Here is a 13,820-nt window from a genome sequence, read left to right as displayed (position 1 = left end):
TGTATGATTCAAGTTCTGATTCATATGATTAAGAACACCATTCTGAATTCCAACAATTTTTGAACCCGTGAACACTACTCCAGGGTCCTGTGTCCATTATTTTCCTGACTAAATCCTAGAAGCACTGGGTGCATGTGTGTGTCAGAGGTGCGTGCATGTGTCTGAGGTGTGTGCGTGCCTAACTGGCTCCACCCATGTCCACATTCAAGTGCGTGACCACACCAATTTTTCGGTGCGGCACTCTGCATGCGCTGCAGGGGTACCCAAGAGTGCCCTGGATCCTAAAGGAACCTAGCAACGCCCCTGGCACCCTGTTAGCAGCTGCCAACAACAGCACTAGCTGCCCAGCGCGTGCGTGAGGCGCTGTCACGTGAGCCAATGCCTGCGCTGGGTGTAGCTACCAATACGTCATGAGCGAGCTGGGCGTTGCGAGTGCCCCTGAGTTTGTACGTGGCCCTGCCCCCTCCTCTGGTGGGCCCCCGGATGACGTCTCCTGGTTGGAGGTGCTGGGCTTCCTGGGCAAGCTGCTGGGCACAGTCGTCGTGCTGAAAGCAGCAGAGTACCTGCTCCGTGCGCTGTGTGCAGTCATGGCCTGGAAGTCAGGGGGAGCCAGCCATTCCGAGCTGGTCGGCAACCTGCGCAGTGAGTGTGTAAGGGAGGGGCGGCAGCAGCAGCACGTATCTGCTCACACAACTGTCATATCATCTCAGTCTAGTAGGGAAATCTGCTGCCAATCTCATAGCATTTGTGGGGAAATGTGCTGCCAATCTCATAGCATTTGTGGGGAAAATTGCTGCCAATCTCATAGTATTTGTGGAGAAATGTGCTGCCAATCTCATAGCATTTGTGGGGAAATGTGCTGCCAATCTCATAGCATTTGTGGGGAAATGTGCTGCCAATCTCATAGCATTTGTGGGGAAATGTGCTGCCAATCTCATAGTATTTGTGGGGAAATGTACTGCCAATCTCATAGCATTTGTGGGGAAATGTGCTGCCAATCTCATAGCATTTGTGGGGAAATCTGCTGCCAATCTCAAAGCATTTGTGGGGAAATCTGCTGCCAATCTCATTGCATTTTGTGGGGAAATCTGTGAATCTGATTGCATTTCGTGGTCGGCCGGCGCTCCACCATGTGGTCTGGCAAAAAAACCGGCCCGCCTCCATGCCCGCGAAGTTGGACAGCACACTGTTATGTCTTGTATATTTGGCCCCACCCACGGCCACGCCCACATGCTGTTGTGATCGTCCTCTTTTTTGGAAATCAAATTATGGTCACCCTACTTAACTAGGGTTACTAAGGTGGCAGCCATTACTTCTGAGCTTAGTAGGAGGTTTTAGATCATGGGTGTGTTAGTCATCAGCTACCCTCCCTCACAGGGGCGTCGTCTATGTGAAATCTCATACAAGCTGAGATCACCTCCCCTGCGACATCATCAGTAGCAGCCTGTGTTTTGTTTTTTATCTCCTCCACCAGTCTGCCGGATTCTGTCCCGGCAATATGAAAGGAAGGGAGGGTTTCCTCCAATAAATGTAAAATATTTTATATTCATCATGCAGCTAATAAAAAGGCCATTTATTATTATAATTTAGAAAACAGATTTTATTTCTGAAATATTTGGTTCTTTGGGTCCACTTTAACAGTCCTCCAGTTATGCCCATCGATGCAACGTTCCATGTACCGTATATACTCAAAGATAGGCTGATCCGCGCATAAGGCACACTCCCCCTCAAAAAAACAAAGTCAAATGCAGTGGCCCGCCGACAGGCCGACCCCAATGTGGCCCTAGCACCCCCTGGCGGCGGGTACGAAGCAATTTCTTCAGCTCACCTGTAACATTTCTTAATGTCATCGGATGTGGCGTTTTTGTCCAGCCCTAGAACATGGTACAGCGACTCCCCAGAGGTGGAGAGAGAGCGTTGCCTCTGGTCCGACATCTTCACTCACTGCAGACAGAAAAACGCATGGTAAATTTAGGAGAACTCTCTTAGGGGCAGACTAATACAAAATACAGAACAACATAGTGACCAAGAAACTACCATTATCAGTTCATCCCTGTCTCCATTTGAGTTTAAAGGACACCTAAAGTGAGAGGTATAAGGAGGCTGCCACATTTGTTTCCTTTCAAGCACTACTAGTTGCCTGGCTGTCCTGCTGATCCTCTGCCACTTTTAGCCATAGACCTAGAACAAGCATGCAGCAGATCAGGTGTTTCTGACATTATTGTCAGATCTGACAAGATTAGCTGCATGTTTGTTTCTAGTGTGATTTATTATTATTATGTATTTATAAAGCGCCATATTCTGTGGCGCTGTACAATGAAGAAAACAAACAAGGGATACATAATGATACAGACAATGATATACATCAAATATGGACACTTCTACAAAATACAGAACTGGTGATACAATAGCAAATTTAACATGATGACTAAAATGTATAAATGTCTAACATAGTGCAGGCAATTCAATTAATAACATTCCATGACACAAAAGGGTGAGAGCCCTGCCCTTGCGAGCTTACAATCTAAAGAAATGGGGCATAAACAAAAGGTGGGGGAAGTATACAGTATATGTACAGGCAGTGCGTGATTAGGTTATTTAGTAAGGTGTAAATGTAGATGCGAGGTTGAAGGGTGCATGGCCTAAGCTAGAGAATATGCTTGTTGGAAAAGATGGGTTTTGAGGGAGCGTTTAAACATTTCAAAGGTGGGAGAGTAGAGATCGGAGATTGCGGTTGGGTTGGTATCTGGAGACTAGTGATGAGATGTACAGGGGAGAGAGATTGTAGAGAGATTTGTAGGTGAGGGTTAAGAGTTTGAACTGGATCCTTTGGTTGACTGGTAGCCAGTGAAGAGCTTGACAGAGAGGAGGAGCAGAGAAAGAGGAGAAATTAATGAGTAGAGTAGCAGAGTTTCAGACACCGCTGCAGCCAAATAGATCAGCAGGGAAGCCAGGCAACTGGAATTGTTTAAAAATAAATATGGCCGCCACCATATCCCTCTCACTTCAGTTGTCCTTTAGGCCAGGGTCACACTAATTTGAATCGCATGCGTTTTAGAAAACCTATGTAAAAACTAGTCTATGGGCCTCACAAAAACACACTGGTATGCGTTTTTAAAAACGCTCAACAAGTGAATTCTTTTTGCATGATGTATGCAGAACATGCATTCTTTTCTATGGTGAAAAAGACACGTGTTTCACCCAAATAAGGTAAAAATTTGAAAATTATTTATTTTTACTTGTTAATCATGGATATTGATTAAAAATGGAATTGCATGAAAAATGTATAAAACCGCACACAGAAAAAAAACACAAAACCCGCCCATAGCAGATGGTTTTCTACATGGAGAAGTGCAACCCTAGCCTTAAAGTGTACCCGAGTTGGGCAAAGTAAAAGATTTTATACTTACCCGGGGCTTCCTCCAGCCCCATAAGCACCGCTGCATTCCTCCGTTCACCTGGTATCAGTCACAATAACTGGCTTAGCCGTGCCAGTGGGCTCTTCTGTGCATGCGTGGCTCATCCGTACATGCGCCACTGGCACCACTGAGCAGGATTACCGGGATTGATTGCAGCAGAACAGAGGCACTTGGGAGGACAGCGATGAATGCAGCGGTGCTTATGGGACTGGAGGAAGCCCCGGGTAAGTATCAAATCTTTTACTTTGCCCCTCCTGTTTACTTTAAAGGTGTTCCCCAAAGCCACCATTGTTATTGGGACAATTAAAATGTTTCTGGTCCTTCTCCACAATGATCGCCGGGCTGTGCCTTGCTTGGTAAAGGGGAGAGGTGAAATGTGACAGATTCTAGGTACACAAATCTCTGCCAGCACCTCCCGGCGCCAGTAAACATTAGCTTGGAGCGGTTCTGTCAGATTCCAGAGGACAGAGAATGTTGTGGTTTATCTGTGTGGCTCCAGCCAGCAGATTCCTGGTAACTGGTATGTCCTGTCTCTCCAGGATCACACGGTCTGGCCACCACATACCCAGCTCTGGTCTACTGAACAGCAGTCAAATAAGATGCAAACTGTTCCCACACACATGAGTATGCACTCGTATAGTCAGTCTAATGTTCCTAAAGAGGAACTGTAACCAAGAATTGAACTTCATCCCAATCAGTAGCTGATACCCCCTTTCCCATGAGTAATCTTTCCCTTTTCACAAACGGATCATCAGGGGGCTCTGTATGGCTGATATTGTGGTGAAACCCCTCCCACAATGTGATGTCAGGATCTAGGTGCTGACAGTTTCCTGTCTGTGAACCTCATTGCATTGTGGGAAATAACAGCTGTTTCTAACTACACAGCAAGCATTATCTCCCTCTGTGCATATGTATAACTATAAGAACACAACCTTTTAGCCTATCACATTGTTAGGGGGTGGGGTATAGATAATGGTAGTAGGTGCCGTCTGTTTTTTTCTTGTCTGCCAGTAGTTTTCTTGTCTGCCAGTAGTAGTATGATGACCTGCATGCTCATTGTGGATCAAACAACATGATCCAATTACATGGTGAAGATCAATCATTTTCACTAGAGTTCCTCTTAAAGTCTAAAGGTGGCCACACGTTACTTGATTTGCGGCATTAATATTCAGCCGATTCGATCATTATGATCAACAGTGTTCTCCTCAGAAATTTTTTCCAGCTGGGCGGCATGAAAAGGTAGCCCGGTGGGGCACGATGGCGACCAGTGCAACCCTGCTTACAGCATAGAAGGCAGATGAGGAGGTGAGACGATGACAGCCGGTTGCTCACCAAAATTAGCCGGGTGGAGCATCTGGCTAAAAGAGCCTGGGGAGAACACTGATCAAATCTGGCAGTGATCAATGCCGCCTAAACGATCGTTTCGAACATTTTATGGCCAAAATCTATTGAAACGATCAATCCAGCATGCTGGAAAGATCTTGCTGGAAATGGCGGTAGAGGCACAGGATTTCACAATGATCAACGGACACCCAGCCAGTCTTACAGGCTCATCTGTTCGTTGGCACTCCTCCTCCTGTACACCGCGTCTTTTTCCCCATTGCCGCCCGGCGCCACGTGAACCAAATGCATGCAAGTTACTTTTCATGGTCGCTCTGATGGACATCATGTTATGTATGGCCACCGTAAAGCAAACCTTAAGTGAAAAAAACCTTATGATGTAATCATTTATATGTGTAGTACGCATAATTAATAGAACATTAGTAGCAAAGAAAGGAGTCTCATATTTTTATTTTCAGTTATAAAGCTTTTTCTTTTTTTTTTTTTTTTTATTATATAACACTGCATTGTCACAGTTACAGTTTTAAAACCACATTCTGTCTTTTAAGCTATAAAACACAGCAGAAATAATGACCCTTTGAACTTGCCTGCTTTAAAACCTTATCTCAAGCTGTCTCTCACTATTTCTTGGCTGTTTAAAGGGACCCCAAGTGGTACATAAGATCAAATGGACCGACTTACCTGGGGCTTCCTCCAAACCCACATCCTCTTCTTCCCTCTCCTCGGGACACTGTTGGCTCTGGTAAGTCATGACTCTCTGGGTAAGAAGCGCGTGATCGCTGCGTCATTACGCCGGTCGTCGTAAGCCTCCGGCACATGCGCAGTTCATTCACAGAACTGCGGATGCGCAGGAGGCTTACGGCGACCAATGAGATAATGTGATGGGCGTGTGGCAGGGGCGAGCACGTGCGTCTACACCTGAGCCAATTACCGGAGCCGCCAGCGTCCTGAAGAGAGGGAAGAGGACCACAGAGGACCTCGCAGGTTACAGGGGGCTGGAGGAGGCACCAGGTAAGTCCAAATTTCCATTTTATTTACTGCTCAGGGTCAATTTAAGTGCATCAGAAAATCGGACTGTGTTTGAGCCCAAGTTGGATTGAGAACTGAGAGGAGCTCTTTTGCATAGATTAAGTTTTTTTTTTTTAAACTCTTCCTGTACTGGAAAACAATATGAGACTAATTTCTTTGCTGCTACTGCTCTATTTCTTAAATGTAGTAAACATACAATTCATTATATCATAAGTTTATTTTTGCTTCAGGTTTGCTTTAAGATCAATAACTTATTTTTTTATGCAGGGAAAAGAAAGTGATTGGGGTGCAATAAACCTCAATTCAATTTGTTGAAATTGAGCCAATCCAAATCAGAAGAAAGGTCTAGTGCACATCAGAGCGGTTCGGCTGCGGTTTGCGATCCGCTTGTGGGTGCGGATCCGCTAGGGTAATGTATTTCAATGGGCTGGTGCACACCAGAGCGGGAGGCGGTTTGCAGAAACGCATACTCCCGGGCTGCTGCAGATTTTGGATTGTGGATGCGTTTCTGCCTCAATGTTAAGTATAGGAAAAACGCAAACCGCTCTGAAAAACGGCACTTCAGAGCGGTTTGCCAGGCGTTTTTTGTTACAGTATCTGTTCAGTAACAGCTTTACTGTAACAATACATGAAATCTACTACACCAAAACCGCTTTACAAAACCGCAAAATGCTAGCTGAAACGCTACATCAAAATAAGAAAAAGCGTTTCAAAATCTGCTAGCATTTTGCGGATCTGCTAGCGTTTTTGGTGTGCACCAGGCCAAAGTGCTGATTTGATAGGCTGCATGCAATTTGCATGCAAGCAAGAATTATTTGCATGTCATTGACCACCTCTAATGAAGTGCAAAGACCTAATCCCCCATCTGCAGGAATAGTCACAGCCGATGCAGTCATGGTCTCTTTTTATAGAATCAGTAAATTTAGATTGGAACACAGTTGCTATACAGCAGTACAGACACAAATATACACCAAGGATATCCCTGGATATTGAGGTGCATACGTAAAGGAGAATGCCACAAAACATTTATAACAGTGCCAGTTACCGCAAATCATTTTCAAACACATTTCCCCCCCTGGTTGAGGGCTCGTTCACACTAGGGGCGTTTTTGCCCTTTTTTTAAGTGTAGGCAATTTTCTAAATTGCCCACGGAATGCTTGTGCAATGATTCCCTATGAGAGAGTTCACAGCTGAGTGGTTTGTTTGCGATCCGCTCAGCAAAGCGGTGCCTGTACCATTTTTAAAGGTAATTTTGCCTCAATGGAAGGTATAGGAAAACCGCAAAACACTCACAAAATCGCTTTGTGCAGTGATTGCGTTCACGTTAAGAATAGTATTTATTCTTTTCCTGGTCAAAGTGTTCACTTCCTGACTTGCGTCAGGGAGTGAATTACAAAACCGCTCAGAAAAGCGCCTTTACCATAAACGCAGCACTCAGTGGAGCATTGGGGGGAGAGCGCACAAAAACGCAAAACGCTTGCGATTTTATGGGGGGAATGAGGCCTTAGAACACAGTTTCAAAGACGATGTGTCAGTACACACAGTGGCCAGAGGGATCGAGTGCCGTCCCATTGTGGGCAAGAATAAATCAATGTGTGTAGATACAGTAGATTGCATTAAAATATTCTACCCACAGCAGGCGCCTCAGTCTACCCTCACCGACTGGGCAACCAATTATCAATAGTTAACACAGGTGTCTATCAGACGCTTGCTGATCCAGGCACCCAAATGATCTCCTACACCGACTGCCTCCTTTTGTAGGCTGGGCAAAGACCCAAACAACTGAGATACAGCCCACAGAACGTAAGAGGGGTCAGAGGGAAATCCAGCGTACATAGCTGCAGTAATCAACAGAGAGGCAGTAAGCTGCACAGCTCCAGCCTCTGGGATTAAGAAGGACCATCGCCGAGGACATGAAATAAGACGGCCGGAGAAGAGACGGCCGCGGTGCAGTATAGACAGGTGCTCACCTTACACCGCCCTTACTGGGGGCTTAACTCCCTCCAGGCCTTGTCTGCGCGATATTCTGCCCCTCCTCCCCCCAGCCATCTGCTGCCATCTGACTGATGCTCCACGGAGAACAGTCAACCACTATCCTCCACTCCTGCTGCCGTCTGACTGATGCTCCACCGAGAACACAACTAGCCACTATCCTCCACTCCTGCTGCCGTCTGACGCTCCAACAAGAACACAACCAACCGCTATCCTCCACTCCTGCCACCGTCTGACTGATGAACCATGGAGAACACAACCAACTGCTATCCTCCACTCCTGCTGCTGTCATACGGATGAACCACGGAGGACACAGCCAACCACTATCCTCCTCTCCTGCCACCGTCTGGCTGATGAACCATGGTGAACACAACCAACTGCTATCCTCCACTCCTGCTGCTGTCTGACTGATCCTCCATGGAGAATATGCTCCACAGAGAAAACAACCAACCGCTATCCTCCACTCCTGCTGCAGGAGTGGAAGATAGCGGTTGGTTGTTTTCTATGTGGAGCATATTCTGATGCTCCATGGAGAATAAAACCAACTGCTATCCTCTACTCCTGCAATGCCCGAGCCCCTCAGGAGCGAGCGCTGTAGCAATGGTGAGGCCCTCAGGAAGCATCGTCAAAAGCAATGTCCGAGGCCCTCAAGAAAGATCGTCCGTAGCAATGCCCGAGGCCCTCAAGAAAGATCATCCGTAGCAATGCCCGAGGCCATCAGGAATGATCGTCCATAGCACTGCCTGAGGCCTTTAGGAGCGATCACCCGTAGCAATGCCTGAGGGCCTCAGGATTGATCGCCTGCAGCAATGCCTGAGGCCCTTCAAGAACAATTGTCCGTAGCAACGCCCGAGGCCCTCAAGAACGATTGTCCGTAGCAATACCTGAGGCCCTCAGGAACAACTGTCCGTAGCAATGCCCGAGGCCCTCAGGAACAATTGTCCAAAGCAATGGCCAAGGCCCTCAGGAACGATTGTCTATAGCAATGCCCGAGGCCCTCAGCAACAATCGTCCATAGAATTGTCTGAGGCCCTCAGGAACAATTAATTGTCCGGAGCAATGCCCAAGGCCCTCTGGAATGATCACCCATAGAAGTGTCCGAGTCCCTCAAGAACGATCATCCATAGCAATGCCCGAGGCCCTCAGGAACGATTGTCCATAGCACTGCCCGAGGCCCTCAGGAATGATCGTACGTAGCAATGCCCAAGGTACGTCAGGAATGATCGTTCGTACGTAGCAATGCCCGAGCCCCTCAGGAACAACTGTCCTTAGCAATGCCCAGGGCCCACAGGAACAACTGTCCATAGCAATGCCTGAGGCCCTCAGAAACGACTGTCCATAGCAATGCCCAAGGCCCGCAGGAACGATTGTCCATAGCAATACCTAAGGCCTGCAGGAACGATTATCTGTATCAATGCCCGAGGCCCTCAAACGACCGTCCATAGCAATGCCCGAGGCCCTCAGGAACTACTGTCCATAGCAATCCCCGCGGCCCTCATCCAATCTGTATATTGCCTCATAGGGTCAGATGACAGCAAACAGATGTTTTGGTCTCTGGTGAACATGTGAATTTGACAATCTGTAAATGACAAGCAATAGACATCAGCCAACAGAGAAAAGACGGCAAGCAAGTACCCCTGAGAGGTGGGGTCTCACATATGGAGCCCTCAACACATACAAGAAGCCAAATTGTCTTTTGGTCTAGTAGTGAATCCACTCCGTACACTGAAATATCAGGTCTGGGTGGATGAACCTGTAAACACAGACCATCTGCCTCTGAACCACAGCATCTAAGCACAGTTCACAATATAATACTAAACACAGTACTGTAACTACTGATAAATACTGATAAATACACACAGCTCAAACCGGTACAGCAAATTAAAGTGCACATTATGCCTGCAGACAAGAGGATAACAAGGCGATGATCTCGGATCCAATAGCAATGACGCGGTTAGGGGCGGGGGGGGGGGGGGGGGAGGAAAAACCTTTCAGAGATAATCCATCTTCTCTGGGATTGTTCTTACAGACAGGAGCAGCCGATGACCGCTCTTCCCCCGGATCTTCTGCAGTGCAGCATGTATAGTCTGTGTGCTGGAGCATGTTCCCTTCACTGAGGATGCTAAACAGCCAATGGGAAAATGGCATAGTGCACAACAGCCATGCCATGCAGTATCCTCTAGTAACCAATCACAGAGCATCTCTCAAAAAGCTGATCTGTGATAGGGAGAAACAGGTGACAGCATAAACCGAGTCTTCACATCAGTAAGAAATAGAGGATATAGCTGATGCTTACTGCCACTGTCCCTGCATCTAGCACAACACCGTTCTCACTACAGATCAGAGGACACTGCAGATAACCTAGGATAGCAGTCACATCTGCACCTATATGGGTGATCAGATCAGATCTGTACAATCCAGGGAGGTGAATCAATACAGCAGACAAACTAAGGAGGGGTCCATACATGAATCCATTTACAGCATGGATATCTGGCCAATTAGCCCATAATGATTGAATCTGGCAGAGATGGATGCCGCCAATGATCGATTTATTTCTGATTCGATCAAGGCGATCGACCCAGCATGCTGAAAAGATCTTGGTCGGATGAGTGACGGTATTAGATATTCTGATAATAGAGACATTCAGCTGGTCTCACCCTATGTAATGTGGCCCCCGGGACCTGTGAGGAGTGTGGAAGCAGTCCACCTATCCACCACAAATTCATAGAGCAGCCAGATGCTTCCCCTACTGACATAAGTATGTAAAACTTAAAAACAAAAAAAACTTACAGGTTTGCTCTTAAAGGACAACTGAAGTGAGAAGAATATGGAGGCTGCCATATTTATTTCCTGTTAAACAATACCAGTTGCCTGGCAGCCCTGCTAGTCAATTTGGCTGCAGTAGTGTCTGAATAACACCAGAAAGAAGCATGCAGCTAATCTTGTCAGATCTAACAATATTGTCAGAAACACCTGATATACTGCATGCTTGTTCAGGGGCTATGGCTAAACGTATAAGAGGCAGAGGGGATCAGCAGGGCCAGGTAATACTGGTATTGCTTAAAAGGAAATAAATATGACAGCCTCCATATCCCTCTCCAGTGTTCTCCCCAGGCTCTTTTAGCCGGGTGCTCCACCCGGCTAGTTTTGGTGACCACCCGGCTGTCATCGGCTCACCTCCTCCTCTGCTGTAAGCAGAGAAGCGCCGGCCCTGCATTCTGTTATCTCGCCCCACTCGGCTACTTTTGGTGACCACCCGGCTGTCATCAGCTCACCTCATCCTCTGCTATAAGCAGAGAAGCGCCGGCCCTGCATTCTGTCATCTTGCCCCACCCAGCTACATTTTCATGCCACCCAGCTGCAAAACATTTCTGGGAAGAAAAGGGCCTCTCTCTTCAGGTGTGAATGCTATTTGATTTTTCAATGCACTTCTGTTCATAGTTATGTTAAAACAAACCCACGATGGGAGAAATGCATTTGCTAATCGCAGCTTCCTTATTCCTGTAGCGGTTTCTGGTAATTTCTCACTTGCGTTGTGCCAGTAAGTCACATGTTGCTTTACAGACCTAACCAACGTTGCACATCTATTTCTGTCACTATAATCACACGTCAGATAAATCAGAATGCCAGGAATACACAATATACACCAAGTACAGCAGCAGCTGAATCTGATTGGTCGATTTCCAAGTAACATAATTTGCATAACATCAACACAATATTAGCATCGCCTTAGAATAATTAGCATGGAGGATGAGCAGGAGGCAGCAAACAATAGCCACGCGATTGTCTATTAATATGGTGTAGTGAATCGCTCGACGATGCTGTGAGACATGTTCTGATGGTAAATGAAGAATACGGTAAGGCTACAGAGAGATGGACAAGATTGGTCATTTGGAATAATCATGATTGATCGTTCTGAGTAATCGCTTTTGGTATGACTGCTGCACAGACATGCTGGTCGGCTATAGCGGAACAGCCTGTTCTTTTGCATAGAGAGGGGAGCGGCAAGCAGTGCCAGACTCGTGAGCACAATATACACTGTTGTCATTCTGCAATCCATCATGCACACAATTGTCCATAATGCTCCTCTAACAGCGAAAATCTAGCATCTGTACATAGTTTTGCTGGTATAAAAGCCCAAAGTCTTCACAACCTTTCTCCACCAGAAACCTCTTCACCAATCGCCAAGTAAAAACCCAACCGCAACCAGCTTCCTCTGCTCACATTCAGGTGTACAAGACTTCTCACACAGGCCTCTCCTCTGGAACTCTCTCCCACAACACACCTGACAGTGTCCAAGTCTTGAATCCTTTAAAATGCACCCTTAAAAGTCACATATTAGGCAAAGGTATAAATGATCTGAGGGCATGGCATGACCAAAGCGTACATCCCACAGAATAAGCAACTCACTGACAACTATAAATAAATAAATAGTTCTTATCTAAGGAGCCTGGTTCACACCGCCTATGCCGAGAATCTAATGTGTGTACAGCGGCCTGTGACACCCCCCCCCCCCGCCTAGTCGTCCCAGGGATCGAGTCCTAATCCCCGTTGGGAAACAGTCCTCGTATGGGTGTACAGGGCTTGCGTTGGCAAGGCCCTCTCCCCAATTGTTTCTGTAATAGCTGTATATCTGTTGGATGGTCGTCTGAAGCACTTTTCATACTACTCCTGTAATGATACTGTAGAGCGCTACTGAAGAGAATGGTGCTATACAGATTATCATAATTATTTAGTATTTATATAGCGCTGACATCTACTACAGCGCTGTACAGAGTATATTGTCTTGTCGCTAACTGTCCCTCAGAGGGGCTCACAGTCTAATCCCTACCACAGTCGTATGTCTATGTTTGTATCGTGTAGTGTATGTGTAGTGTATGTACCAAAATCTGGGGCCAATTTAAGAGGAAGTCATTTAACTTACTGTATGTTTTTTGGGTGTGGGAGGAAACCCAGATCATCAATGATACTAATTAAAATGGATATCTTTACTCCTCACTTTGTACGTGTTATATCCTGAAAACAACAAACAAGCCACAGCGAGCGTCAGTGCCAAAGTGACGCTACCATTCCTTGATTACTGTATATACGGATGTACCTAGAAATGAGAGACTGCGGACATCACCCCACCCCCCCTCTTTCTGACCCACAGAAAATCAATAGTGCTGTCAGACCCATCACCCTTCTAGGGAAGAGAAGGGGCCATGAGCTGGGTCATTAACCCTTTCCCTGCCAGGATTACCATAAGCGCTGACACACGAGAGAGAGGAGATGATTTTCTGCACGCATCCTGCGATTTGTGACTGATTTCCTCATTTCTTGCCCTCCCTGGGAAGAAGGAGAAATGAGATTGCTGGACTAATGAAACTTGCTGCAGACCACAACCCGTGACCTCGCGGTGACACTGCAGCCGTACACAACTAAGGTGGCCCTAAAGCCTAAAACTGCAGCGTGGTGTTCCGGCAGTGCGGTCGCCGGCGGTCAGGCCTGGTGGATTCCTCCTCCTTGTCATCCCTTCCCTCATTACTCTGTAGCGTTCACTTTCCTTCTTTGTAGCGGGTACATGGGGATGTTGAGGGATTGATCGTGTACAAGAAATGTACATCTTTCCTTGCATCGGTTAGGGACTGTTCTGTCCTGAACTGACATTTAACATGATGAGATAAACAAGTGCACTAGGCCGTGTACCTTTTTTTTTTCTCACTGAAAGGGTTAAAAGCAAACCTGAAGCAAACCCCCAAACTTATGATATAATGAATTGTATGTGTAGTACGGATAACGAATAGAACATTAGTAGCAAAGACAAGAGTCTCGTATTTTTATTTTCAGTTATATAGAGCTGAGGTGCTAGGACTTGACAGTAATCAGCACAGGACTGAAAATGAACAATTCTCACCGTGCTTACTGCCACTATACTTACACACTGTCCTTGATTTGTAATATACATACTGTCTGTCCTTTCATTGCTTGTCTGTGTCAAATGCCAAGACAAATTCCTTGTACGAGCAAACTTACTTAAAGTTTAAAAACCACACTATT

At 46.4% G+C, this 13,820-nt stretch overlaps 1 protein-coding gene across 1 annotated transcript in view; it reads right to left on the bottom strand.

Moving 5' to 3' along the window:
* Positions 1 to 13,820, bottom strand: part of DNAJC5 (DnaJ heat shock protein family (Hsp40) member C5) — a 74,851-nt gene that overhangs the window by 18,968 nt on the left and 42,063 nt on the right. The window contains exon 2 of the mRNA XM_068263176.1: positions 1,829 to 1,944. Within this exon, the coding sequence (XP_068119277.1) occupies positions 1,829 to 1,935 (107 nt within the window). The 5' untranslated portion in view covers positions 1,936 to 1,944. The remainder of the gene's footprint in view (positions 1 to 1,828; positions 1,945 to 13,820) is intronic.

This window comes from Hyperolius riggenbachi, chromosome 12, assembly GCF_040937935.1.
Source record: "Hyperolius riggenbachi isolate aHypRig1 chromosome 12, aHypRig1.pri, whole genome shotgun sequence".
NCBI classification, from domain to species: Eukaryota; Metazoa; Chordata; class Amphibia; order Anura; family Hyperoliidae; genus Hyperolius; species Hyperolius riggenbachi.
The sequence above is the reverse complement of the archived record's forward strand: the minus strand, read 5'-3'. Positions and strand labels throughout refer to the sequence as shown.